The sequence below is a fragment of the Triplophysa dalaica genome, chromosome 13 (genome assembly GCF_015846415.1).
Source record: "Triplophysa dalaica isolate WHDGS20190420 chromosome 13, ASM1584641v1, whole genome shotgun sequence".
NCBI classification, from domain to species: Eukaryota; Metazoa; Chordata; class Actinopteri; order Cypriniformes; family Nemacheilidae; genus Triplophysa; species Triplophysa dalaica.
This window is the reverse complement of record NC_079554.1, coordinates 17,650,561-17,675,702: the sequence shown is the minus strand read 5'-3', so window position 1 is coordinate 17,675,702 and position 25,142 is coordinate 17,650,561. Positions and strand designations below refer to the sequence as shown.

The window sequence follows — 25,142 nt, the reverse complement described above, 5'->3', positions numbered from 1 at the left end:
ACATGCGATGGTTTAAATTAGTCTTGAGCAATGAATCAGTTTTTCGCCTTTTAAGACCGGTCAGCTCGTAAATCGCAGAATACCGAACATCTTTTTTTAACAGAGGTGTCTGGCAGGCTCCTTTTGATATCTTTCTTTTATCGTCTATATAAAATATTTCTTAAAGAGATAATTCACCCAAAAATGATGTCGTCATTTACTCCCTCTCTTGTCATTTCAAACCTGTATGAAGAAAATATATTTTTGAACAACGGCGGCACCCATTCACTTCTACTGTATGTACACAAAGCCAATACAAGTCGATGGGTACCTCCGTTGTTCGTTCACCGACATTCTTCAAAACCTCTTCTTTAAGTTCTGCATAAAAATAAAGTTATACAGGTTTTAAATGACAAGAGGGTGATGACAGAAATTGTCATTTTTGGGTGCCAGTGTAGAAGGCTGAAATTGGTGTTTGCTCTTTTTGAACTTGCCAATCATATGGGATTACAGTTTATGTTTTTCAGAGGCGATTGGGTGACCACTGATCAGGTGTAAACCCAGTTGAGTCCGCTGGAAAGATCACATTCAATAAAAGCATGGGAGACCAATTTTCTCGCTTGGAGATCTTGACTTTGACTTTGGAGAAATTTGATCAGAAGTCAGCCAATGCCGTCAGGAAATTCACTTAGTCCAATTTCCCGGTTCTTGTGCGGGGTAACGCGACACCGGACCCCGGCTGTCAGGGGAACACTTACCGCCCAACAATAAAACGTGTGACTCTGATGTCATGACCGCAAATATGCGCCGAATTCCTCACCGATGCACTCATCTGTCAGTGCTGCTCTTTCTATTATACCGCCCTGTCATGAAGAGACATGGAGGAGTCGTGGAATAAGGAAAAATCGACAGGGGGATTCGATGGGGGATTGCGAGCAGCTGGGGCCGGTGGAGAACAACATAGCCGACTGATTTGTTTGTTTGCGCTGGGAGACATGTGACAGTTTAGCAGTCTTTCTCTTTTTTTTTCCCATCGTCTTTTTTTAGGACGGATCTAAAGTAGGGAGCTGTCACCTTTGTTGCTTGTGTCATTTATCAAACGTACTTTCCAGTTTCCTTCCATAAATTTTTAAGTCGTCCCATTAAATATAAGGTAATTGCGTTGTCTCTATATGGCGCCTGGAGCTACAAGACGTATTAAAGAGACACAAAAGCCAGAGTGCGTTATGAGTATTTATTAAAAAGAATGGTATTAATTATGGAGGAGAAGAGTGCTAGATGAGGAACATTAGCTCGGAGGGGACTATGAACCGGTGCCATTTTAATGCCTTCACATTGTGTATATGTATACATAATGCTGTCAATACAGCTCCCATTGATGACAGTCCGCGTTTGGCCGGTCTATTCTCGGCAGTTCCTCCTCACCCTGTTATTGGTCCCCAGCTGGGCTTCATTAAGAAGGCTTCCTCAACTAAAAAGATGTTCGCTATTGGATAGGAATCGTGTCACGATTTGTCAGACGTGCAAGAGAATGCAAAATAAGGGAAAGAGAGGTATAAAAGAGAGCAAACGAAAGAGGAAATGAAAGCCAATATGACTACGTGCGTGCGATGGAGGTGTCTGCAGTGGCAGGTGCAGGTGCAACTGACAGAGTGCTCATTGGTTCCCATGGTTGCAGGGCCGGTACGATGAGTGGCGAGTCAGAATGATCTCGGCTCGCCTCGGGGCTCTTCCTCCTCGGTGATACATTTAGCTTCTTAATGCCACCTCAAATGATCTTGCTAACTTTCCTGTATTACTCTGCATGAATTTTTTAGCACCCTGAATAATGTTGTGGAAGTGAGGCAACAGGAAGGCTCGTCACCTTGACAAATTTCATTTGGAGGATGTGGTCTGACCGCATGCAGCAGTGGAGCCAGTTCAATGTAAATAAGATTTCATGCACCGAGGTCGACTTTGTCAAGCCGGATGTGCTCTGGCATCAGGGCCAATAAACAATTGGCATTGTTTTTGAATGTGTTTTACTTCCACGTCTTTGCATATAACACACTTGCTTGTCTAAAATGGAACTAGTTATAAATGTTTAAGACTTTTGATGTTATGTTAGATCCAGCCGAACAGATAGGACGCCATTCCAGGCTGCACCTATTCGATTTTTATGAGGAGTTTGTGTTCTCTCAGAATAGTGAATGGAAACGGATTAAGGTAGAAACGGCTCCATAATGACATGTTCCCTGTGTCAATTCTGTAATCCTATTCACTTCCAGACAAAGAGGCAGAAAATGGTGTGAGGATGTTGCGAAGGAGAACCGGGTGGGGTGTAGAAATGCATTTATGGTGTGACATTATATCGCACGTTCTCCACCGAAATCATTTTTTTCTGAAATAACCCAGACCATTGAAATAGAAATGAAGCATTCACTTGGCATTCTTTACGTTTGAATTCACACGCCGCGGAATGGCACGGTGCACAGTTTATGAGCGCTTCGGATAAAAATGTGCCACATGTCCTCAAGTACTTTCAAATTACAATTTACAGGAGGGAAAAGTGGAGACATATAATTAGAGTTATTTATACCCAGTGCATCTCCAATTCGTCGCCTGTTCGGTTTTAATGTCGGGATTTTATTTTGGATTGAGATGTACTGAGGATTAAGCACTCATCGTTGCTCAAAGCACAGAGGCTTTTTTGTGCACGCACAACAATAAACTCACCATCAACAAGTCCGAGTCACTTTTCAGAAAACTGTCACTCCTTGGTGGACCATTAAATAGCTTGTTCATCAAGTGTTGATGTGTTATACTCAGGGAACTGATATGGGTTTACAAATCATTAAAACCATCTGCGCAATCCTTCACTCTAGTCTCCAATATTGAAGATTTGTGTCTTTTTAATCAACATCTTTTATTATAGAAACGTTTTAACGTTCCCAATCGTGGCTTCATTGTGAAAAGTAATGTTCGAATGTCTGCCGTTTGATTTGTAACCCACCTGTGTTTTGGAATGCAATGTGATATACGTAGGCCCCGGTGTCAGATATTTTTGCGGGTGAGAGGAAGTGAGAAGTGCTGCCTGTGTTTACCCCAGGTTATCTCCACTGCAGATTGTGATGCAACCTTACAGAAATGTCTTGTTTTTCTGGGTTAGCTGTGCTTGTCTTCGTGCAGCAGAGCAGCATAATGGTGTTTGTAATATCTCCAGCCCTGGGGCGCATTTTAGATTGCAAGGTTGCGGAGCACAGCTTGGCTGCGTTCACTCGGAGGAAGGGGGAAAGAGGAGACAAAAAACGTGAAGCATGCTGGGCTTTTGGAGAGCAGGCCTAGATCGAGCTACAAAGACTTGCAGCTGCTTTAACTAAGAATGCGAGGTCCGTTATCGATGTTACCTTACACTTCTGGACTTTCTTTATTAAGCCAATTAAATGTTAAGGCTGGTATCATGGTTTTCAAGGTTTTTTAAACGCAAGTTTAACATTGTAAAACATATAGTACATATTGTCAAACAGTATATTTGATCAAAACCAGTATTATATTAGGAATGCATTAAAACTTCAAGTTCACCTATGCCATCATTTATTCACCCTCTTGTCATTTCAATCCTTTATGGCTATCTTTCTTCTGCATAACACACAAGAAGATATTTTGAAGAAAGCTGGTAACCGAACAGTGCTGGTACCCATTCACTTTTATTGTATGGACCAAGTGAATGGTTGCCGGTTAACAATCTTCAAAATATCGTCTTTTGTGTTCAGCGGAAGAAACATTGTCACACAGGTTTGAAAGACGAAAGGGGGACAGAATTGTCATTGTTGGGTGAACTATCACTTTAAATTAATATGTTGCTAGTCAGATTTGCCATAAAGTTATTGGCCCTGTTATGTGATTAAGAAAGATAATAAATTGCTTGCAGTGTTCCATTTAGTCATTGTCCTTTTCCAGACCTGGTATCTTATCTTTAGGAGAAGTCTTTTTATAGCAACACTACAGCAAGTTTCTTTCCTCCGTTGTGTTCTGCTGGCTGATGTTCAGTCTTTACCAAGCACAAACAGAGGAGCCCTGTGGTCATTGTCTGGATTCCTTTCTATTTTAATGTCTTCAGGGCCTTTTCGTGCCATTTTAGTAGCTGCAGTTTGTTTTTGAAGGCACACAATTTTCCATGAATGATAAGGAAACCTGATTCTGTCAGATTAGCAACCAAGGTAATTATGGCCGGTGTTCTCTTATGGTTGATAAGATTTTTGTAATTTGTCAGATAATGTCACGTTGCCTGGATGGAAGGTAGATCAGTATTATGTCAAATAAATAGCAGAAGCACATGGAACGTTTTAGAGTGGGACACTATATAATTTCACAATTTTCTGTTGTGTTATTTGATCGTATTGGATCTTTATTGCCATTTTACAACGCTTTGTGTATGTTGTGCTACAGACGGTGCAGCAAGGTTTGTGCATTAATACATCAGAGAATTCCTATTAATAGTGCAGGATTGCTCCAATGGGAGCATGCGTATTGTTCTAGCAGATGCTCGGCTGCAGTTTATTTATATAAAGATTTGATAGTCCTCACATTAAATATTATCATTAAACTTCCATTCCTTCTCTCTTAACAGCGGTCCGCATAATCTCTGCACCCTGGCCAGGATATCCTTTCTGTCACCACATTGCCCAGCCGTTGCCCTCCTAACCCATCTGACCATAGAGGTACCAGCTTGAAAAAAAAACCTGAGATCACGAACCTGCCTGGGCGGCATTCTCTCGAGGTGAACCTTCCGGTGAGTTTACAATGTCACACCACACAAAAATGGTAGGATGTGCAAACGTCTGGGAGGCCATGAAGGACCCAGGTGTTTAGTATGGAAAAAGGGAAGAGGGAGATGCAGACACATGTTCCGCAGGCTGTGCATCATCTGGAGGAGCTGTGTGCTGAGGTTTGCACCCCTCACAGATGCAGGAGGGGGATAATATATGATTTACCAGAGCTGATAAAAGTCATGTGAGCATTTGGAAGGCCCTTAAATGCATATTGGAATCATATAGATCAGTAATTCTCAATTAGAGAAACACCCGAGGCTGTGAAAAGATATAAATGGTGCTTTATTATACCTAAAACAGAAGTTACGGCTTATAAACTATTAAGATTGTAAACAATAAATTAACCTAATTTTTTCATAATCTTGTATTGTTCTTTTACGTAGAACAAAATGTGCACTTGTGTAGATTTAGGCTATACAACAGAGTACAAATGGATGACACGAATTCTGAAGCCTCAAAGCCTGAGCCAAAAACCCTGAAAGGGCTTATTTTTTTTCCTGGTGCTCAGAGGAGTGACAACCAGACGCCCATCTTAATCCTGTCCACCAGCGCTTAAGCTTTTAACCTTGGTAAGTGACTAGAGTCGTTTTTTAGGTCTACTCAATGAGGCCAGGGCACACCGGTGGCAGATGTTTCAACCCTTCCACTCGGGGTTACAGCTTCCAGATGGTCTGCTTCTTGTTTTGTACCTTCTCTTTAAGAATTTTGGCAATGGAAATACTTGGAGCTTGTGAGCTATAAAGTTCCACTCGGTTTGGCGAATCCAGTGCACCCTCTTGTTAGCACCCAGTAGGTTTTTGCAAAGCGCAGCGGAGGACTGTTGTTCCTTTTTATTCCTTGGAGACCTGCAGGACTGCACAATCAGATCAGTTTTTATTAATTTAAATTGCTTGCTTTAAATGCACCTTTAATGTTTACAGAAAAGTATGTTTTAAATTCAATATAGCATCATTGAGTTGTTCTGTTTAGGGCTTTATTAAAAATGTTGTATTCTTTATATTTGAAGTTCATCATAGATATTAGATCCCTGATGTCATTGACACCACAATCGTCGAAAACTGCATGTTGTCGTTAAGTAACTGAGATATGTATGATCCAAGTCATTAGGATCCAAGCAAAGACTTTAAGAGGCAGTCGTTCCTTTTTGGGCTCTTGGATTTTAAAAGTTAACCATCTGTAGATTGTATGTGTGTATATATGGTAGCCTTACACGTTCTTACGTAGCTTAACCTAATGTTGCAAGTGGGAAACCAGTGAGAAAGACAATTAATTAGTGTCTCCACAGCTGCTTCCTGACATTTCTGCAAAATGTTGTGGAAAATGTAATGAAGACTAGCTTGTAATGGTTTCAAGCTTACCCAGTGGAAAATATGACAGTCTTTCCATAGACAATTAAGACCAACATGAAGCCTTGTTTTTGACCTTTTTTTTATTCCTCTCTTTCCTTCCATAGGCCTATGTTCTGTTTTAAACCAAGCGTAAACGGAAACATGTACATTAAAACAGATACAGCTGTGGCGTCTGAGCAACCCCTAGGATTGCTGGCGCTTGCCTAAGTGATCTTAACTGTGGCACCTACAGGAAGATTTAGCATCGAATCACGTTTTCTCCAACAGTCCACAGGGCGGGCGTGTTTTTTAAACGCCTCCTCCAGGAAAATGTCATAAATCCATCTAATGACCTATATGCGGTGCTGATGAGCTTCCCCGTTACTTCCATGACGTTTTCCAGCATTGCACCAGTCCACAAATATGTGGCTCTTGTTTTGGGAGTGGGAATGTTTTCATCTGTGCCGTTTTCAATTATCGAGCCATCCTGTAATTACACTGCACTATGTCGGACCATGGAGCGCCTCAGAGTCCCGGGCCAGGCCAGGGTACATTTCGCCTTTCCGAAACCGTTGTTTTTTCTCTAGTGGCCAGACTGGCCACTTATTTGATTGGTAACTGTATCTTGTGTGTCTGAGCTTTTAGAGTGCCAGTTAAATTAGGCATGACCTCATGGTGAAAGGGATTTATTTTCTTTTAAATAGCTGTTGTGTTTGCTTTCAGCAGGCACTGTCTTTCGACCCGAGACCCACAGGGCTCTGACCATGGGACTGTCCCCACGCAGGCCTCTTTAGTCACAGAGAGGTAGATGAGAGAAAGTTTTGCCCTGCATGGATGTGATAGGCTGGATGGTACTGTAGCTTTGTAAATAGATATCATAATAACAGGCCACTTTCTTCATTAGGATAAATCACAACGTTACAAACAGCGGCGGCTAATGTTTTATTTAATGCCTGATGTCAAGCCCCAGTCAAATTTAGGCAATTTGTCGACAGAGCGCACGTCTGGACCGATGATGTTATTTCAATAATCACCATTGATATGATTATAATGACAAGCTAATGGCTAATGTGTCCCTTTCTTCGCCCTGTCTCCAAACTAATCAGAGCGAGCGAGCGATCTCTCCCTCTTCTTTATGCAGCGATATTGTCCCTATGAAAGAATCGCCCATCATTTCCATGAATGCGAGTGTGTTGACGCTTGATTTTTCCGGTACATTCAGTCTCTCGTTCTCGCCTAGTCGCTGGCATCACAGCTGCCGGATAATTACGCATTCGACCAAATGTCTTGAAGGGTTGTATGCACCTCGTTTCCGGAAGCGAGCGAATCTCGGCAGCGTTGCCATCCCACTCGGCCCACACAGCTAGAAAGTTGGATGGGCTGGGTTGTGTAACTGAAGCCCCTTTCATAACGCAATTCACTAACACCGTAACCCTGCAAGTTATTCATGCTTTCTCCACCCACACAGGAACAGTCACCCACTCTCCTCACCCTGTCTCGAGATGGCTGTAGATGCTTCCCACGCATGCATTCTCTCTCCGGCACACACATAAATGCCGTAGAAAGCGTTAAAAATACTTCCCCTCCGCTTTAATGGCTTCCTCTCTCCTCCGTGTTTCTTTGAAAGACCGGTTGATTTGTCTGAACCGCCCTTTCATGTGCTGCTTTTTCTATCGAAAGCTCGCTTTGTAACTATTGTCGAAGACTGAGTTATGAAAGCCCAGTGACCTTGCGATTCTGATATTGTAGATGTGTAGAACACCCTTCCGCTGACCATCTGGATGGGATGTTAACGGGTCCATGTCTACGCGATTGCCTCTCACTGAGCGGTTCAGCTTAGGGGTCTTAATGAGGAGTCGGTACGACACTCCAGGGGGCTGACTCGCACACATTTTTGGTGAGACATCCTCCCGTCCTGCTAACACAGACCAAAATCGTAGCACAAAAGTTGCTGGATGAGCAAAAGGGGAATCGCTGCGGGGACAAAAGTTTTGGGTGAGTGAGGGAAAGGTAATGTGAGGATAGAATTAGTGGGCCAAAATTCTGGACCGTCTTAGTTTTTCCCTTTTTTAGAGCGAGTGGATGGTGCATTTTTCAGGAGGTTACAGCTATTGAGATCATTCCCAAAGACAGTTGAATTGCTCTGGAAAGACACGTGCCAGTTGCTTTAAAACTCAAGTCTTTATTGTGGTGTCCTTACCTCTGTCTATTTTCAGATCCTTTCTCATCTGCTTTGTGCCAGATGATAAAGCCAGTTGGACTAGTAAAAGTTGCCTCCATCACTAATGAGTTTGGATAGTTGGAACGCGAGCCACGGAAAATCAACTCAGCAACCTCTCCTCCTCTGCAAGAGTAGTATTTATGTGCACTTGAAATTCCCTGACGGCAGTGAAGCCCCTCTTGAGACAAGCAAGCGAGGTGTAAGCAAAACGACAATACGAATGAGGTAGATGAGACATAACATGGTTGAGGGACTGTCCACGATTGTTTTAGACGTAGAAATTTGTCGCTATAATCTCTATAACCATCATTTACATTTACAGTCATGTAGCAGACGCTTTTATCCAAAGCGACTTACAAAAGAGGTAAACAATTTAAGGTGCTGACGAAAGAGATGTGTTTTCAGCCGATTCTTAAAGATGGCTACAGAATCTGCTGATCTTGTAGCAGCATACAGATCATTTCACAAATGTGGAACAGATCCAGAGAAGGTACGTGAGAGTGATATATATATATTTTTTTGGGATGGCACTACAAGATGTCGTTCATTTGCAGCACAAAGGGATCTGGCGAGTACATAAGTCTCTATTAGCGAGTGAAGATATGGGGTTGCCGAACCAGTGGTGGTCTTGTAGTCCAAGAGGAGAGCTTTGAATTTGATGCGTGCAACTATAGGGAGTCAATGTGACTTAATGAAGAGAGGAGTGACGTGTGCTCACTTCGGTTCATTAAAGACCACTCTTGCATCTGCATTCTGGATCATCGGTAGAGGTTTGGTTGTGCAAGCTGGAAGTCCAGCCAGTAACGCATTGCAGTAGTCCAGTCGGGAAAGGACAAGAGGCTGGACAAGGACTTGCGTGGCATGCTCAGACGGGAAAGGTCTAATTTTCCTAATGTTTCATAACCACTGAATGAAAACCATTAGCAGCATGTTGAATTATTTAAAGTCGGACCTACAAGGGACCACTACATTGTGCCACTTGGACTTGGGGAAATGAGATCTGGCTTGTGTACCTCCCCAGCATCATGGCTGTGATGTCACGGGGGAGTAGACAAAAGGTGGAACCCAATCTCCGGAACATACCGCCCAGTGTGTACCTCAGTGAAATGCATGATCTAGTATCCCTTTCTACCTCCAAAGAGTCCATTAGTTTAAGTATGCAAACTACAAAGTCACATACAGTACTCTATATATCATTTACGTGTCCAAAACTGCAGATCTTTATGTTCTTTAGTCAACAGATCAGATCCTTGCATCGTAAAAAAGTGAGGAACTGGAAAAAAAAATCTTTACTGAATTACTCTGTTTATTACCAGAACCCTGCAACTTTAGCAGGAGTCAGGCCGCTGATAATCATGTCTTTTTTCCAAAATAGATTTTTTCCAAGTCTGCTTCTATTTTTCTCCTTCGCTTATTTGTTCTTTTTAAGTTTTTATGTATTTGTTTGCAGTCTTGCAGTGTCCTGCTGTGAACTTCAGGGAGATTAGGCACGCCTGCTGCATAATGGCTTTATATGCGACAGCACCTAAAAAAATGCAGGGAGTCTCCCTTCAAGTGAAAAGGATATCCAAATGGTTTAGAATGTGACATAACGCCTCTCCAAATCCTTTTAGGACTGTTGTACCATGCAGTATTCATTGACAAACAGACCGCTGTTAATCCGTTGACTGAAATCTGACAGCAGAACTGTAAAATGCATAATCCTCATGTTAGATTAGGTGGTTAATTTTGATTCACGAGCAAGTATCCTCATAAAGGTTCCTATGTTTTTATTATTGCGGTACTGTGCATGAGTGTGAAGAGCTTGCTGTGGCCTCAAGCTAAGAACCTCCCACACTCGGAATACTGAAATGGGGCAGGGAGATGAGTGGGACAGCAGACGGTAGTGTACTGATCTCAGCCGTTCAGGGATCACAGTAATCTTTGGGCAAAAACAAGTTTCATAACCATCCAGCAAGTACAACATGGGGTGGATTAAAAAAATGTTTTGAGCTGTGTATGTGTTGGCGTGGATGTGAAGGAACAGTAAATATTGTAGGTTTACAAGGTACCGGTGCCAGTTAGGAGGACTTAATGTCATATTGGATTCTTTTAACCTTTTTTGCTTTATGTAATTTGACTTAGTCATTCTCTTGTAAATTCTGGATTTGTTCTGAATGGTGCTGCTCTTATCCTTTTGACAGTGGGTCCCACACACTCAAACTGTAAGCACATCCGTTTTTGCCAGTTAAAAATGAGATTCAAAGTATTTTTAATCTACTTTAAATACATAGATTATGCAGTTTATTCAGTACAGGAATATGGACAAGCATGAATATTAGTAGTTAAAACACCTTAGAATTTGGCCAATATTTAAAAAAAAAATATTCTTAAGGGAACAACATAAACGAGAGTGCCAAATTTAACTTCCGGAACACATCCATAGAGATTGGAGTCCAGCTAGATTATATCTGATAACAAGGAAAAGAAATAACAATTACATGCAAGTTAAAAGTATGTCTAGTCAGTATTATTTTGGGTTACCAGTAGAAGAACCGTTACTTGGCTAAACTTAAATGCGACAAAGTTGCCCTACCCATGCAACCCAAATTGTTTATTTAATAAAATTAATATACAATAAAATTCGTTTTTTATTTAATACAATTATTTTTACAATAAAATATAAATATAAAGTAATAGTAATATAAATCGATTCAAATATGAATAGTTAGATTATTAGCCACTACCCAGACCAATCAACAAATACAGACCGAAAGTTAACCAGGCTCGTTTGTCCGATGAAACCTATGTAATCTAGAATCCAATTGAATGGCTTTAGAAAGAAAAAATATTTTGGCCTTTGAAATATCTGTGGTCCTTTTACACGCTTTCGATATACTTGTTTATACTAATTTCTCATGATGAAGAATCACGTTTTAAGAAGGTTATTGCTAGTCTTTTTTGGAATTATAGATGTAGGACAGAAAGGCTTTTGGCCATTATGGGTCGTACTGTCGTATTTTGAAAATATAATAAAAACATGTTTGAATAATCTGCCTTTACATTCTTAAGGTCTCGCTTGCTTGCATAATTATGTAGAAATGTTTTTGTGCTTGTTTCTGTATGAAACTATGTAACAAAGCTGCTATTGGTTTAAAATTGCTACCCGGGTGTCCGACTCATGGTTTGTCTTGGTTTGAGAACACATACTTTCCTGTGTCAGACATGGAAGAATATGAAAACAAAGCAAACCAAAAGTTAATGTTTGAAGTGCTATAAATACCTGTGGTTTTGTTACCCTGCTATTTTTAGCGCTCACATCGCCTTCGAGACACCAGCGTCACAGTTTCCTCACTCACATTCAGGCAGAACTGTCTGTTGCACAACAAATCAGTTTAAGATATACATTGCACGGAGAGTATGTTCAGTATATTCGTTTTACAAACACGTCCATTCTGTATTCTGAGTACACAGTGTACCTAGAAGGTGTTTTTTTTTTGGTTATAACTCTCCCACATTTGTCCTCGGTGTTCACAGTGTTGTTTATAAAAGCGAAGAAAAACACAAAAATCTTAAGGAAGTAAATGCTCAGAGTTTGCCCTTTAAACACCCACACACATTACGTCGAATGTCATTTGCATTCCGTGGGCTATTTTTAAATGTTTGTGTCTTTTTAGGAAATGAGTGGGCAAGGTTGTTAATGATGACTCATGAGCAGAGGGAGGTGGTAGCTCCACCGCATCAGTTCATTGAAGTCTCAACACACTTGCTAGTCGAGAAGTACACAGCTGGTATATCCGTGCAGCTGTAAGATATCAAACTGAAAGAACAAGAAAGCAAGTTGCACTTAAAGTATGACAAGTGCACGTGATCAACTGTCATTCTATTTTTTTCCTTACTATTGCTAGACAACAGCTTTAAATATCCTGAGGTGGTATATTGTTTTTTCTTGGATGCATTTTGAGCAGTAAACTTTGTTTAAACTTTTTGACCATTGCCTATTTCTTTTCTTTTATAGGTACTGAAGAATCACTGGACATCAAACAGAAGATACATTTGAACAAAATAAGAAAGTGAATGGACTGCAGTATGCTGAACTAATAAGTGATGGATATATAATGGCCTGATTCACAGAAGGACATATTTTAATGCAAGAGCAACACTTTTGCAAAATGGAAGTGGACGGACCTTTTATTTAGGAGTCACTCATCTGGCATGACAGCCTACATGAATACAATTTAGCAAAACACCACCTTAAGCAATCCCATTCAAGTACTTAAAAAAATGGAGCCACGTGAAACTGTCGTTGGCCAAAAGTGCACCAAGGATCAACGGGAAAAGAACCCCTTACAAAGAAAATGGGCATCTGAGCCTTCCGCTGGAACAAAAAGGAGTACTTTTGCAGATCCAGATGTTAAAAGACATTCACATCGGGAGCAAAGTCTTACTAGTGGGTCAAGCCTTGCCAGCTCAACTCAAAAGTTTAGCTCTGGAAAGCTACTGTCATCTGCAGTGAAACAGTCATCGCAAGAAAATCAGTTTCAACAGGTCTTCCCTCTGCCTTACCCTTACCAGATGCCACATTCATACCCACAGGAGCCTTTCCTGGGCGGTACAAAGCCACAACCCGTGTTAGAGGCTCATGGGTGGCCCTTCTCTGGTCAACTACAATCTCTGCCACCAGATGATATGTTTTCTGTTCACTCCCATTCACATGGAGTCTATCCTCGTCAGAAGTCCCCATGTGCTTTTGGCCAGTTTTCCCAATCGGGAACTGAGCAGCCAGATGAAATTCATAAGAAGGAGCAAAAACCAAAGAAGCCAGGAAAATACATATGTCACTACTGTGGAAGGGCATGTGCTAAACCCAGTGTGCTTAAAAAACACATCCGGTCTCACACAGGGGAGCGTCCCTATCCTTGTGTTCCATGTGGCTTCTCATTCAAAACCAAGAGCAATCTGTATAAACATAGAAAATCTCATGCCCATGCCATCAAAGCAGGACTTGTTCCATTCTCAGAGCTAGCGACTCGAACAGATACCGATCAAGCGTCTTCTGTTGGAGAAGCAGAGGCACATTCTGATGGTGAACAAAGCACTGACACTGATGAAGAAACTGCAGAAGGTACAATATTTCATGAAAACCGTAGCCCACAAATATCCTTAGAGTCTGATAAAAGCCCAATGGAAAGGGGGCCAGCATATGCCGATCCAGCAGAGGAACTGTCAGTGGCATCTATGAAAGTGCCTATACTAATTGTTCCAAAACAAGGGGTACCCTTAACCGCCATTGAGTGTCCGCAGTTCACAGATATTAAAGGATCACTTATTGCCGGACAGATGTGCAGAGTAGATGAGTCTCATACTGTCAAACAAAAACTTGCCTTAAGACTCACTGAGAAAAAGGACCAGGATTCAGAGCCGTCTCAAAATCTCCTGAGCCCACACAGCAAAGGCAGCACTGATTCTGGTTATTTTTCCCGTTCAGAAAGTGCTGAACAGCAGATCAGTCCACCTAACACCAATGCAAAGTCATATGAGGAAATAATGTTTGGAAGAACTTGGCCCCACAAAACCAACTCTAGACAATCTAGACAATCAGTCACAGTTGGGATGGCAGCTATTGCCTGTCACGACACTAAAATCAATATCAACAAGTCTAGTGCCATGCTGGAGTCGGCCATGGAAAAGATATCAGAGGGTCATGTATTTTATCGAAGCGATTTTTTGGAATCGCAATTAGTTTCAGGTTGTGACCCAAAACAGTATCATCCCGGCTCTTGCCAAACAAATCCAGGTCTTTTAGAAGCCCCCTCTGAATCAGGGACACTTATTAGGAGTAACTCAATGCCAACACCTTCCCCTACAAACCTCAATGTCCCACCAAGTCTGCGAGGGAGTCACTCGTTTGATGAGATGATGACTCAAGATGATGTTTTTTACACTGCTGGTCTGAAGAGGTTAAGGAGACAGGCTGCTTTTGAACACTCAGTCCAAGAAGGGCATGGAGAATCAGAGAACTACGGAAAGATCCCAGGTACAAGAATGGGAGAAAGGGGACATTATTTGCCAGAATTCAAAGGCTCCGGGTCAGAACTTGCTTGTCCAGAGGTGCGCACAACATACGGCTCATATGGTACAAAGGTGGGAATGACAGAGCCTACCACGAGAAAACGGCGAATGAAAAAGAGTGTAGGTGAAGAGGAAGATTGTCTCGGACAGGATGATGGTAGTCGGAGTGGCTCTGTTGAAATGACCGGGGACTATGATTTGAGACAAGGAAGTCAAGATTCTTCAAAAACTGCTTCTGCCAGTAAGGGCACTATGTTTAGAGCTCATAGCCCGTCAGACAGTTTTGACAGAGGCCACTGTATGACTCCAGAGGATGTGGTACTTGTTCATGATTCAGACACAAAGACTGCTGGTAATGTTATATCTGTCATTCAACATACAAATTCCCTTAGTAGGCCAAATTCATTTGAAAAGACTGAATCAATTGAACATCCATTTTATCAGCCAGATAAACCTGCCAGCCATCTTTCTGAGCAATCGGACACAGAAAACATCGAAGATATGCACAGCACCGATTCTCATCATAGATCTGCAAGCATGGATCATCAACAGCAGGGTGACAATGAACATGGATCTTTGTCTTCTAACCAATTGTATCATATCCCGCATAAACTTGTACGACAGCCCAACATTCAAGTGCCTGAAATTAGAGTTACAGAAGAGCCTGACAAACCGGATAAAGAACCTGAGGTACAAGTGAAAGAACCAGAGAAACACGTTGAAGAATTTCAGTGGCCACAAAGAAGTGAAACTCTTTCCCAGCTTCCGGCCGAAAAACTGCCCCCAAAGAAGAAGCGGCTGCGTCTTGCAGATATGGAGCACTCTTCAGGGGAGTCAAGCTTTGAGTCCACTTGCACTAGTCTTTCAAGAAGCCCTAGTCAAGAGAGCAATTTATCTCACAGCTCAAGCTTTTCTATGTCATTTGATAGAGAGGAAGGCATAAAACCAGTGTCTCCAACTAAGCAAGAAGAATTCGGTCGGCAGTCTGAGTTCTTAACTGTTCCAGGCAGTGGCCATTCTCTGTCCATACCAGGCCATCATCAAAGAGAGATGAGACGCTCTTCATCAGAACAAGCACCCTGTGCTTTGCCCACTGAAGTACCAGAAATTCGCAGTAAATCTTTTGATTATGGCAGTCTATCATCTGGTTCCAGGCAAGGAGAAGTATATTCAAGTGCTTCAGGCATGAAGGAGCGTAGACGTGGTTACCTCGTTCGACAGGCATCCCTAAGTGTCTATCCTGAAGTAGTGGTTCAAGAGCCAAACTCAGAATTAAACATCAAACAAGAGCATTCTGATCATGTTCCTCAAGCTGCCTTGATTGGTACATCCTACTGCTCAAGCGGTGACTTAGCAAAATCCAGAAGGGGTACACAGTCAGCTTATGGATCACGTCATTTGCTGCAACAGAGCATCAGTGAGGACAGCCAATCAGAAGATCATTTCCAGAATGCTCCCCGTTTGCCTGCGCAACTTTCAACTGATAGTGAGCATTCGGTGCATGAGCATATGAGTCAAGACGTCATACAGCACTCTACGCTCCAGAACAACTTGGCATCCTCACCCTTCTTGCCATTTCAGTTCTGGCATCCTGAATCAACACAAAGACACAAGCATCATCTGGCTTTTCAGACACATCAGTTGCAGAAACTACATATCAAACAGCCCATGTTGCAAAAACCACACCAATCAACTCATCAGGTGCAAGCAGACTCAAAAATTGATGGTGCTAACTATCCATATCCTTCAAGAGCCTCCCCAAAGCAGCTTGGGGTTTTGTCATCTAAAGTACTTACTACAAGCTACCTACAGCAAGTTCAACCTATCTTTGCTACTCAAAATGTAGGATCACAGTCATCACTCCCTGGAATGCAGGTCCCAGTAAGGCTCCACACCAATGTGCCATCTTACGGTACTGTTATGTACACAAGTGTTTCACAAATCCTTGTCACTCATGCTCAGAGTACAACTTCAGTCAGAGTTTTATGCTCGGACCATGTGTCTTCTGCTTCCCACATGGGCACTGCATCAAAGCAACATGTAGGGATTAATTTATCCAAAATATTGGGACATTCAGAAGGATCCTTACATTTTCCCCAATGGAAAGTTCCTGAATATTTACCTGGAACTATTAACACAGGGATCCCCCTGTCTTTGACGTCTGGAACTATCTCTACCACAGATGCATCCTCTAGTATCGGGGGAAGCAAGAGAATGTTGTCACCATCCAGCAGTCTTGAGCTCTTTATTGAAACCAAACAACAGAAACGGGTCAAGGAAGAAAAGATGTATGGCCAGATTGTGAAGGAGCTCAGTGCAGTTGAGCTGAGCAACTCCAGTGATATTGATAAATCCCCCAAAGCAGAGTTCTTAAACCGAGATGACTCTGTAGACGAACAAGAGAGGATGTCCTCATCTCCACCCACTGAGTTTGTACCTTCTAAATACATTGGGTACCAATCTGCACCTCATTTACCTGACATCCCACCAAAAGATAACTTCATCCCACCCTTGCAAATTATAACAAATGTAGCCAAAAGAGCAGATTCCCCAGAAGAGCTTGAGGTAGATGAGTCTACTCCAGATGCAAGCACAAGCCCACAGTCGGTGATCTCCTCAAGTGATACTCAGGAAGAATCTAAGCAGACCATTGGAAATAAGTTCCCAGTGAACATGCTAGTCCAACTAGCTGCTAATCAGGGTGGTGGAGTTGTTGGAAGCACGCTCATGCTCACTGACCTGGCAGATGTTCATCAGTTTTTTCAGTTCCCAAGTCTTCGCACACCAACCAGTGTCAGTTGGTGCTATCTAAATTATACCAAGCCGAATTATGCACAGACAACACCTCTGACCTCTGTGTATGGTTCGTGGTGTGTCAGCTCTTACAACCCCAACCCGCTCAATCTCAGCACTAAAGCCACCCTGGCACTTCTACGCTCCAAGCAGAGGAAGAACACGGAGATGTACACAATGGCTGCTATGTATCAACCTGGCACCGGAAAACTTGTTTCATCCCTACGTTGGAAACAGAAGTTTGAGCAGGTAGTAACTGTAGAGTAAATTTACAACCTTGTACATTTCATTACATTAACTCGCCCTTTTATTAAAAGTAATTGTTTATTTTAAATTGGAAAATCCCAGGACATATTCCAGTTTACATAATAATTTTAGAAATTTTGACAGGTATAAGGAATATTAATAATTCCCTTCAGTAATTTTTCAGAGAATCCACTAAAAAAATAGTTTGTTACTTTTTTATCAAACAATTTGATCAATCAAATTCTAGTTTTCAGTCTGTCTTATGTTTACATTTTCAGATAAAGCCAGAGCTCATACAGTTAGATGTTGGAAAGTTTGGGAAGAAAATGAAGGGAGTTTGCTCAAGAGACAGGGCAAAAGAGGAACATGGAGAGAAAGAAGTGCCTTCGAAACAGCTTGAACCCACTAGAATCAAGATCTTTGAAGGAGGGTATGTGCTGCTTCTATTCAAACATCAAATGTATTGCTTTTTATATTAAATAGACTTCCTCTTAAATAAATGTTAACACTACTAGGACACAAATATTAGGAGTTGAGGAACCCAACTTCTATCAATATACAAATGAATGAAATGGTTGCTTAATCATTTGAACAAGAATGCTTGTGGCTTCTGTATTGATTAGATGCGTAGATGGTAGAACTGTCCAAAGAATGTTAAACAGAAAAAGGAAAATTCTGTGCTGCAAGAAAAAAATCCTTGAATGGACACAGCTGTTAAAATGTTTCCGTTCAAAACAGCATTAGGGTTGAAACATGTCCGTGTAAATGAATGATACCTTCCAAATGTATAATAGGGTTTAAAATCAAACACACCAAAGCTCACATCAACATTCACCAATATACTGGATACCCTCCAGTATTGTTAATACGTCTCCTTGTTTTCATTTCAGGTACAAATCCAATGAGGACTATGTTTATGTGCGCGGCCGAGGCCGGGGAAAGTACATCTGTGAAGAGTGCGGGATCCGCTGCAAAAAACCAAGCATGCTGAAGAAACATATTCGCACACACACAGATGTAAGGCCGTACGTCTGCAAGTTCTGCAACTTCGCATTTAAAACAAAAGGTGGGGTTCTTTCCCTATTCATTTAGTAGCACGTGCAAATGTCCACTAAAACAAATTGTGGATTTCTTGCCTTTACATTGAAAAACTGAGGATCTCTCAACTATTTATTGTGGATATATTTTCTATACCAATACACTAACATTACTAAGTCACATTTATAACATTTCATATCTGCTTTCAGGAAACCTTACAAAACACATGAAGTCAAAAGCTCACATGAAAAAGTGCTTAGAGCTTGGAGTGTCTGTGTCATCGGTGGATGAGGCCGAGGTTGAAGAACCAGGTATGTTTATCACCAAAATCCAGACTACCAGTTTTAAATGAAATAATTATACTAGAACCCACTATAAAGATTCATTTTTAAATCACATCTGTTATCAGAGAAAGAAATAGAAAGAGCCTTCTGGCACAATTGAGAATTGCACATTTTTTGCTGTCACCTCAAACTTGTCTACAATGTCAGTTAAGATGATTTCTTATTGTTCTGTTTCGCAGACACCACTGAGGAGGTCCCAAGAACATCTGAAAAGATGACCGAGCACCAGTTCTCTGACGCCGATGAATCCGAGGGAGCTGAGGAGGACGGTGATGAAGTTGATGAAGATGAGGATGATGACGACGAGTACGATGGCGATTCGACACCAAAGACACGGTCTCGAAGCACTAGCCCACAGCCATGTACTATCCCGTCTCTCTCCATCACCGCCATGGCTGCTTCACAAGAATCCAATGCCTCCAAGCAGCCTCTTTTCACTTACTTCACAAGTCTGCCCAGTATTCAGATCACCCAACTCATGGCACCCAGCGAGAAAGCTGGGGAGGCCCAAATGGCAGAATACCAGAAGCTCCTTCAAGGCGCTCTGGGTGAAGATCACAAAAACAGACTGGACGTGCCTAGTTCCATGGATGAGGACTTTGCTCTGTCTCCAGAACACAGCTCATCCTCTTTTGAATTCTCCCCCTCCCGCCTGTCTTCACCAGGCTGTGATTCCTCCCCCCTCCGGGAAAGTTCACCTTCTTCCAGGAGGTACCTGTCTCCACGAAGGGACTCTCCACGCGGCCATTTGTCACCAAGGCGAGAGGCATCTCCACTTAGGCATATCTCCCCTAAGCGGGATGTATATAGAAGAGATCTGTCACCCAGGAGGGACCTTTCTCCTAGAGGGCATCTCTCCCCCATCTCACAGACGGGACGGCCAACATCCCCAGGAAGGGATCTCTCGGGAAGGCTCTCTCCCAGAAGCCGTCACAGGTGCATGTTCAGACCTGTGTCCCCCAGGAGGGGTCTTCATTATCCAACTGGTTCATGGGCACCCAGCCCCAGTCCACATGCAGAGATGATATCATTAAGCCAGAAGACCAAGAGCAATCCAGAAATGGTAAATCATTTTTTAACCCCATTCTCTTCAGCCTTTTTAGCGTTATGATTACAGATATACACAATATACAACTATTGGCAATAACTGTGATATAAAAAAACATAATTATCGATGTTGTGTTAGTAGTACACAAATCATATTATTGTACATAATTCAGTATTCCTTTGACATTTTGCGTTAAGAGCCGCTTTGGTTACACTACTCTCTCTGCCGCCCAACACTGTTTTGAGGGTGATTTATTGACCATCAAAAGAGAAAACACAAAATAACACCCTGCTGAAAAAACAATGGAAATCATTACAGAAATTTGAATGTTTTCCATTAAGATACCATTATGAACCCTCAGCTTTTTCCATTGAAACCATTACAAAATTCTGTTTTGAAGTGTGTTTTAGGCATTATTCCAATAGTACTTAACAGTGCCAGATAACATCCAACCAATAGAATCCGTCACATCAGTAAACACAATTATAGTTTCCATTAAAACCAATAATTCCCATTGTAACCATCAAATCCATAAAATTCTCTATTGTGTTTTGGGCAGCTCACTATTGTTTTTTTCAGCACGCAATATTAAAGATAACTCTGAATGAGTTTTATTTATTTATTTTAAAAAAGCTATTGATTTCAAGATACAGTAATGTAGTTACAGTGAATACTTTTGGCCACGGTAATCTTGTAGTGAAAAAACGATATTATGATATCCTTAACGGAGAAGAACAGTAAGAAACCGTAAGCCAACCATCACTTATTTCGAGTAAGGTCGCTAAATAGACTGTAATGTTAAATGTGTTTAATAATGGCTGAGGTGTCTTAATTTAAAGTTCTAGATACACAAGATAAACAAGAACTCAGCCACGGAATTTAAAGGCGTATCATATCACTCAAAAACCTAAATGTGGAACGTGTTGTTTCTTAAAGCACATTTGTTACCCATGACAAGAGGTACTGTAATGTGAAATTTTACAGTCCTAGCTTAAACAGAGTAGCTGGGCTGACGTTTTGAATATTGCAAATTTAACCCTCTAGTTGCTAGGCAACCATACATTCCATCAATGCCAAAACAGCTCAAAATGTCACAGACCCTAGATGCCTGTAAAGTTAGGTAAGAAGTCACATAGGGATAAAAATTATACTTCTTCACAGTGAAATAGTATAATAATAGACCTCATGAGAATCTAAAGAAGCATGCACACTGTACATTCAATTCCTAAAGTATGTCAGACATTTCATGTAAATTAGAGAGATCATCTATAACATCTCTATCAGGGTCTAACTAAAAATTTACAATTTGAATGTTGTTTCTCATCATACTATAAGATAAAGCATTTCTATTTCTCTTTGAGTTGATAAAAAACCCTTTGGAGAAAATGCAGTACCCCTACAGTGCTTATGCAGTATAGTAATTACTTTAGGAATTGAATGTACAGTGTGCATGCTTCTTTAGATTCTCATGAGGTCTATTATTATACTATTTCACTGTGAAGAAGTATAATTTTTATCCCTATGTGACTTCTTACCTAACTTTACCTTACCTGGCTTGTTACCATGGTGCTGGGGTGATGCTAAGATTAATGCGTAACGTCTATTATGTAAGCTAGGATCTTTTCAGTTGTAATTTTTTGTACTTTATGGAAAGCGTGAGAACTCTCCATAGAGGTCTGGGTTAGATAACTATACAATAGGTGGCACCGGGTATGCAGAATAGTTTATTTAACGTTTTACAAATAGTGAATAAATGATTACATTTCAAAAAGTAGCTTTATGTCATATGAATTTACCTTCACAAGGAGTTTTGATTTCTTTCAATTGCAGCCATTGATACGTGTACTAAATATTTAGAAAAATGCTCTGCATTATCTTTGAGAATAAGATTTTTAGTAGCCATGTAACTTAATCATGTCTTTCAACTATTTAGGACCAGAGGGCTCGCAACACAGACGCCCCGAGCGTCAACCAGGGATTATTTAGCCACCTTCCGCTGCACTCCCAGCAACAAATCCGCACGCCGTTCTCCATGATACCCATCGGCGGGATCCAGATGGTCCACTCTGTGCCCATTTCTGTCACGGGCAATGCTCATCCCGCCCGCCTTCCCCTCCAGAAAAGCACATCGGAAGAATCCACCACCAGCGAGGTGTCCTTCCACCTTCCCCAGGGGAGAGGAGCCGGCTGCAGAGGCCCAGATAACCAACCCCAAGAAAAGTCTGTGCCCCCCAAAGCTCCGTCGCCTTGCCCTCAGAAGTCAAGGGGGGACAGCACGGACACGTCCGATAAGGAAGGCAGGCAAGAAGAGTGCATCCAAACGTGCACTAAGGCGATCGCCTCTCTGTGCATCGCCTCTGAGGAAACTCCTGACAAATTGTCAGCTCCCATCGATCCGTTCCATCAGCACGCATTATCTCACTCACCCGAGGCTCAGCCAGACAGTCCGCCGACTAGAAAGCAGCAGCATAGCGGCTCGGAGATCAGTCACCCCCAACACTCCAGATCAGAGAACAGTATGTCTACCACATCACAGAATCCCGCAGCAGGCCATTCCACTCTCTACAATACAGAAGCGGCAGAAAGAGCGTCCGGCCGCGGAGAGAGGCCAGTGACCATAAAGAAAGGCAAAGACTCTATGAACAACAGGTGAATGCGGTCGAAGAGAGAGAGTGACGAATTACGCACGTTTTGAACTGATTGGATATTCGGTGGATTCGATGTACATGTATAGCATGCCTTTTATAACACGGTTTGCTATCTCAACTATAATAACTTTCTTATTTAAAGTTTTAAAGAATATACATATATGTTAACTTATATATGAGCCTGACCAAAATTGCTTATGGACTTTGTCTGGTACTTTGAAATGTACAGATGTGCGTGCCTTTTCTTTACTTTTAGCTTATATTCTTATAAGCATTCAACGGGGAGGATGTGTAAATATATCACGTTTTGTGTATTGGCTTTGTAAGAAATGCGATTGACCGTCTTTTTTTTGGACACTCGAGTCTGAACGATGTGAAGTATCAATACATGTACGGTTGCACTAAAACATATTTTTATATGAGTGAAATGAAATGGCTTTTGTGTACAGCAGCGATTCTATAATACTATTTATTGTATCATGTTTCATAAATTGTACATTTTTCTTAATGTCGTGGATGCCTTTTCTATGTAAAGCATGGGTTTTGCTATTGCATAATTAGAGCAAAAATTATGTACATGTAATATGGCTTTATATATATATATATATATATTAGAAGTATGTGTGCATATACTTCTCTCGCTTTACCTAGACTTCTATGTAATTTAAGTAAATGTTTATATACCTAGTATATAGAAAAACAATATATCTGCACATATGGTTTAGATTGACACCCTCATACAGTATGGTAGTCGGTTCTACGTGCTTGTGCCCCTCTCTTTCCTATTGGCTGGTAGGCTACACTAGTTTTGTTTCATCGTTCACATTTTAAATGTCGAACTGTTAAGCATTAAGTGAATCAACTTTCGCACTTCTGCATTTCCTCCAGAGCTTACTGAGGTTGATGTAAAAGGTATTTTGATCTTCTGTGAATTGTCGCTTGAAGTACTTGACTCGTGGATTAATATGGGGAACATTCCAACAGATGTAAATATTGGATGCCTACGGTTCTGTATGCTCACAGCCATACATATTCATGAATTGAAGGAGTTTGTCACGGGCCACGTCATCAGTCCACAAACACTTTTTGTTTGTTTTATTGTACATGAATAAACTCCAATACTGAGAACTCCTAAAATGCACCTTATGTTTCCTAAACCTTTGCAAAAATCCCAAATTATATCACTTTTTAAAACTGGGATTGAAAATATGTTTTTTGTTTTGAGTTGAAGCAACCTAACTGAACTGGACTATGGAGCCAGTGCACTCTTATGTGTATATCTGTATTTTGTATTGTGATCTATGTAATTTACTCCTTGACATTTTTTGTCAGTAGTCCCTGCTATTCACTTAACTGTATTAACTTGTCTTTAAAACCTAAGGTATCAAAAGCACAAATCATTGTATTGAAAGAAACAAAAAAAGGCATAAAAGACAAACTTAATGAAAAAATAAAGGGTAACTTTGTGATGTTCTGTGGAAAAACAATAATATGTACAATCTCGGGTTTGAGAATGAATTACAGCACAGGTTAAAAAATACAGATTGCTGTTTTCAAATAAATACAACTATGGTAACTTTTGGTCTGTAGTTTCTCTCTTTGTCTGAGAACTGGCAATAAGTCAATTGCTCATATTTGTTTATTGAATCATGTCTGTTCAGTGGTAAAAAGAGGTAACAGATTTTCCAAGATATCAGATCTATGATTTAAGATTATAGTCCACAAAGATGTGTGATTATGTCTTATTTTAGTAAACGTAAAGTTTAGCATAGGCATGTTTCGAAAAGCCATCTGTTGATCTACTATCAGTAGGCATTTCCTTAAAAAAAAGGTAAAGGAACAGTTCACCCAAAAATGAAAATTCTGTAATCATTTACTCGCCCTCATGTTTTTCCAAATCTGTATGAATTTCTTCATTCTGATGAACACCAAGAAAGATATTTGGAAAGCTGCTTGTAACCAAACAGTTCTTGACCACCATTTACTGACATATTAGAAAAAATTGCTTTATTGACTTGAACAAAAAAGAAGATATTTTGGAAAATTTAGGAAAGCAAATCGTTCTGCGGCACTTTTCACTACCATTGACATTTTTCCTACTATGGTAGTCAAGTATTCCTCCAAATATCTTTCTCTGTGTTCATGAGAACAAGAAAATGTATACAGATTTGGAACAACATGAGGGTGAGTAAATGATGACAGAATTTCTATTTTTGGATGAACTGTCCCTTTAAGTTCTCATATTCTTACATTTTTATTTTGTTTTAATGCACTATATTTTGGAAATGGAAGTGCAACTGTGCGTTTTTAAGCAATATTTGCTTAAAAAAGCAAAGCTTCAACCTTTCTCCAAAACTTTTATAATATATTGTTTTTACATACTCGCATCCCAACTTTTGCTTCCTCATATTTCATATACTCCTACAATATTACACTAAATCTCCTTAATTTTTTTAATTATGCACTCACATCTAAAACACTTATCAGAGATATTTACTTTGTAACAAAGCATCACGCAGTTGATCAAGGGCACAGAAGCTCATGAGGAATTAATCACTTTAAATAATGTCGTACTTTCAGTTTTCAATAATATTATAAAGCATTTTTTGTAAGTGAAAAAAACATTGAGATCCAT

At 40.9% G+C, this 25,142-nt stretch overlaps 1 protein-coding gene across 7 annotated transcripts in view; it reads left to right on the top strand.

Annotated features, from left to right (window-relative positions):
* The window catches only part of hivep2a (HIVEP zinc finger 2a), a 65,014-nt gene extending 40,931 nt beyond the window's left edge, over nucleotides 1-24,083 (top strand). For all 7 annotated transcript variants that reach the window (XM_056763949.1, XM_056763950.1, XM_056763951.1 and 4 more), the window contains 7 exons: nucleotides 4,589-4,750; nucleotides 12,337-17,432; nucleotides 17,708-17,859; nucleotides 18,320-18,495; nucleotides 18,677-18,778; nucleotides 18,991-19,874; nucleotides 21,793-24,083. In XM_056763949.1, coding sequence (XP_056619927.1) covers nucleotides 12,603-17,432; nucleotides 17,708-17,859; nucleotides 18,320-18,495; nucleotides 18,677-18,778; nucleotides 18,991-19,874; nucleotides 21,793-22,512 — 6,864 coding nt within the window. In that variant the 5' untranslated portion in view covers nucleotides 4,589-4,750; nucleotides 12,337-12,602 and the 3' untranslated portion in view covers nucleotides 22,513-24,083. The remainder of the gene's footprint in view (nucleotides 1-4,588; nucleotides 4,751-12,336; nucleotides 17,433-17,707; nucleotides 17,860-18,319; nucleotides 18,496-18,676; nucleotides 18,779-18,990; nucleotides 19,875-21,792) is intronic.
* The last annotated feature ends 1,059 nt before the right edge of the window (nucleotides 24,084-25,142 follow it).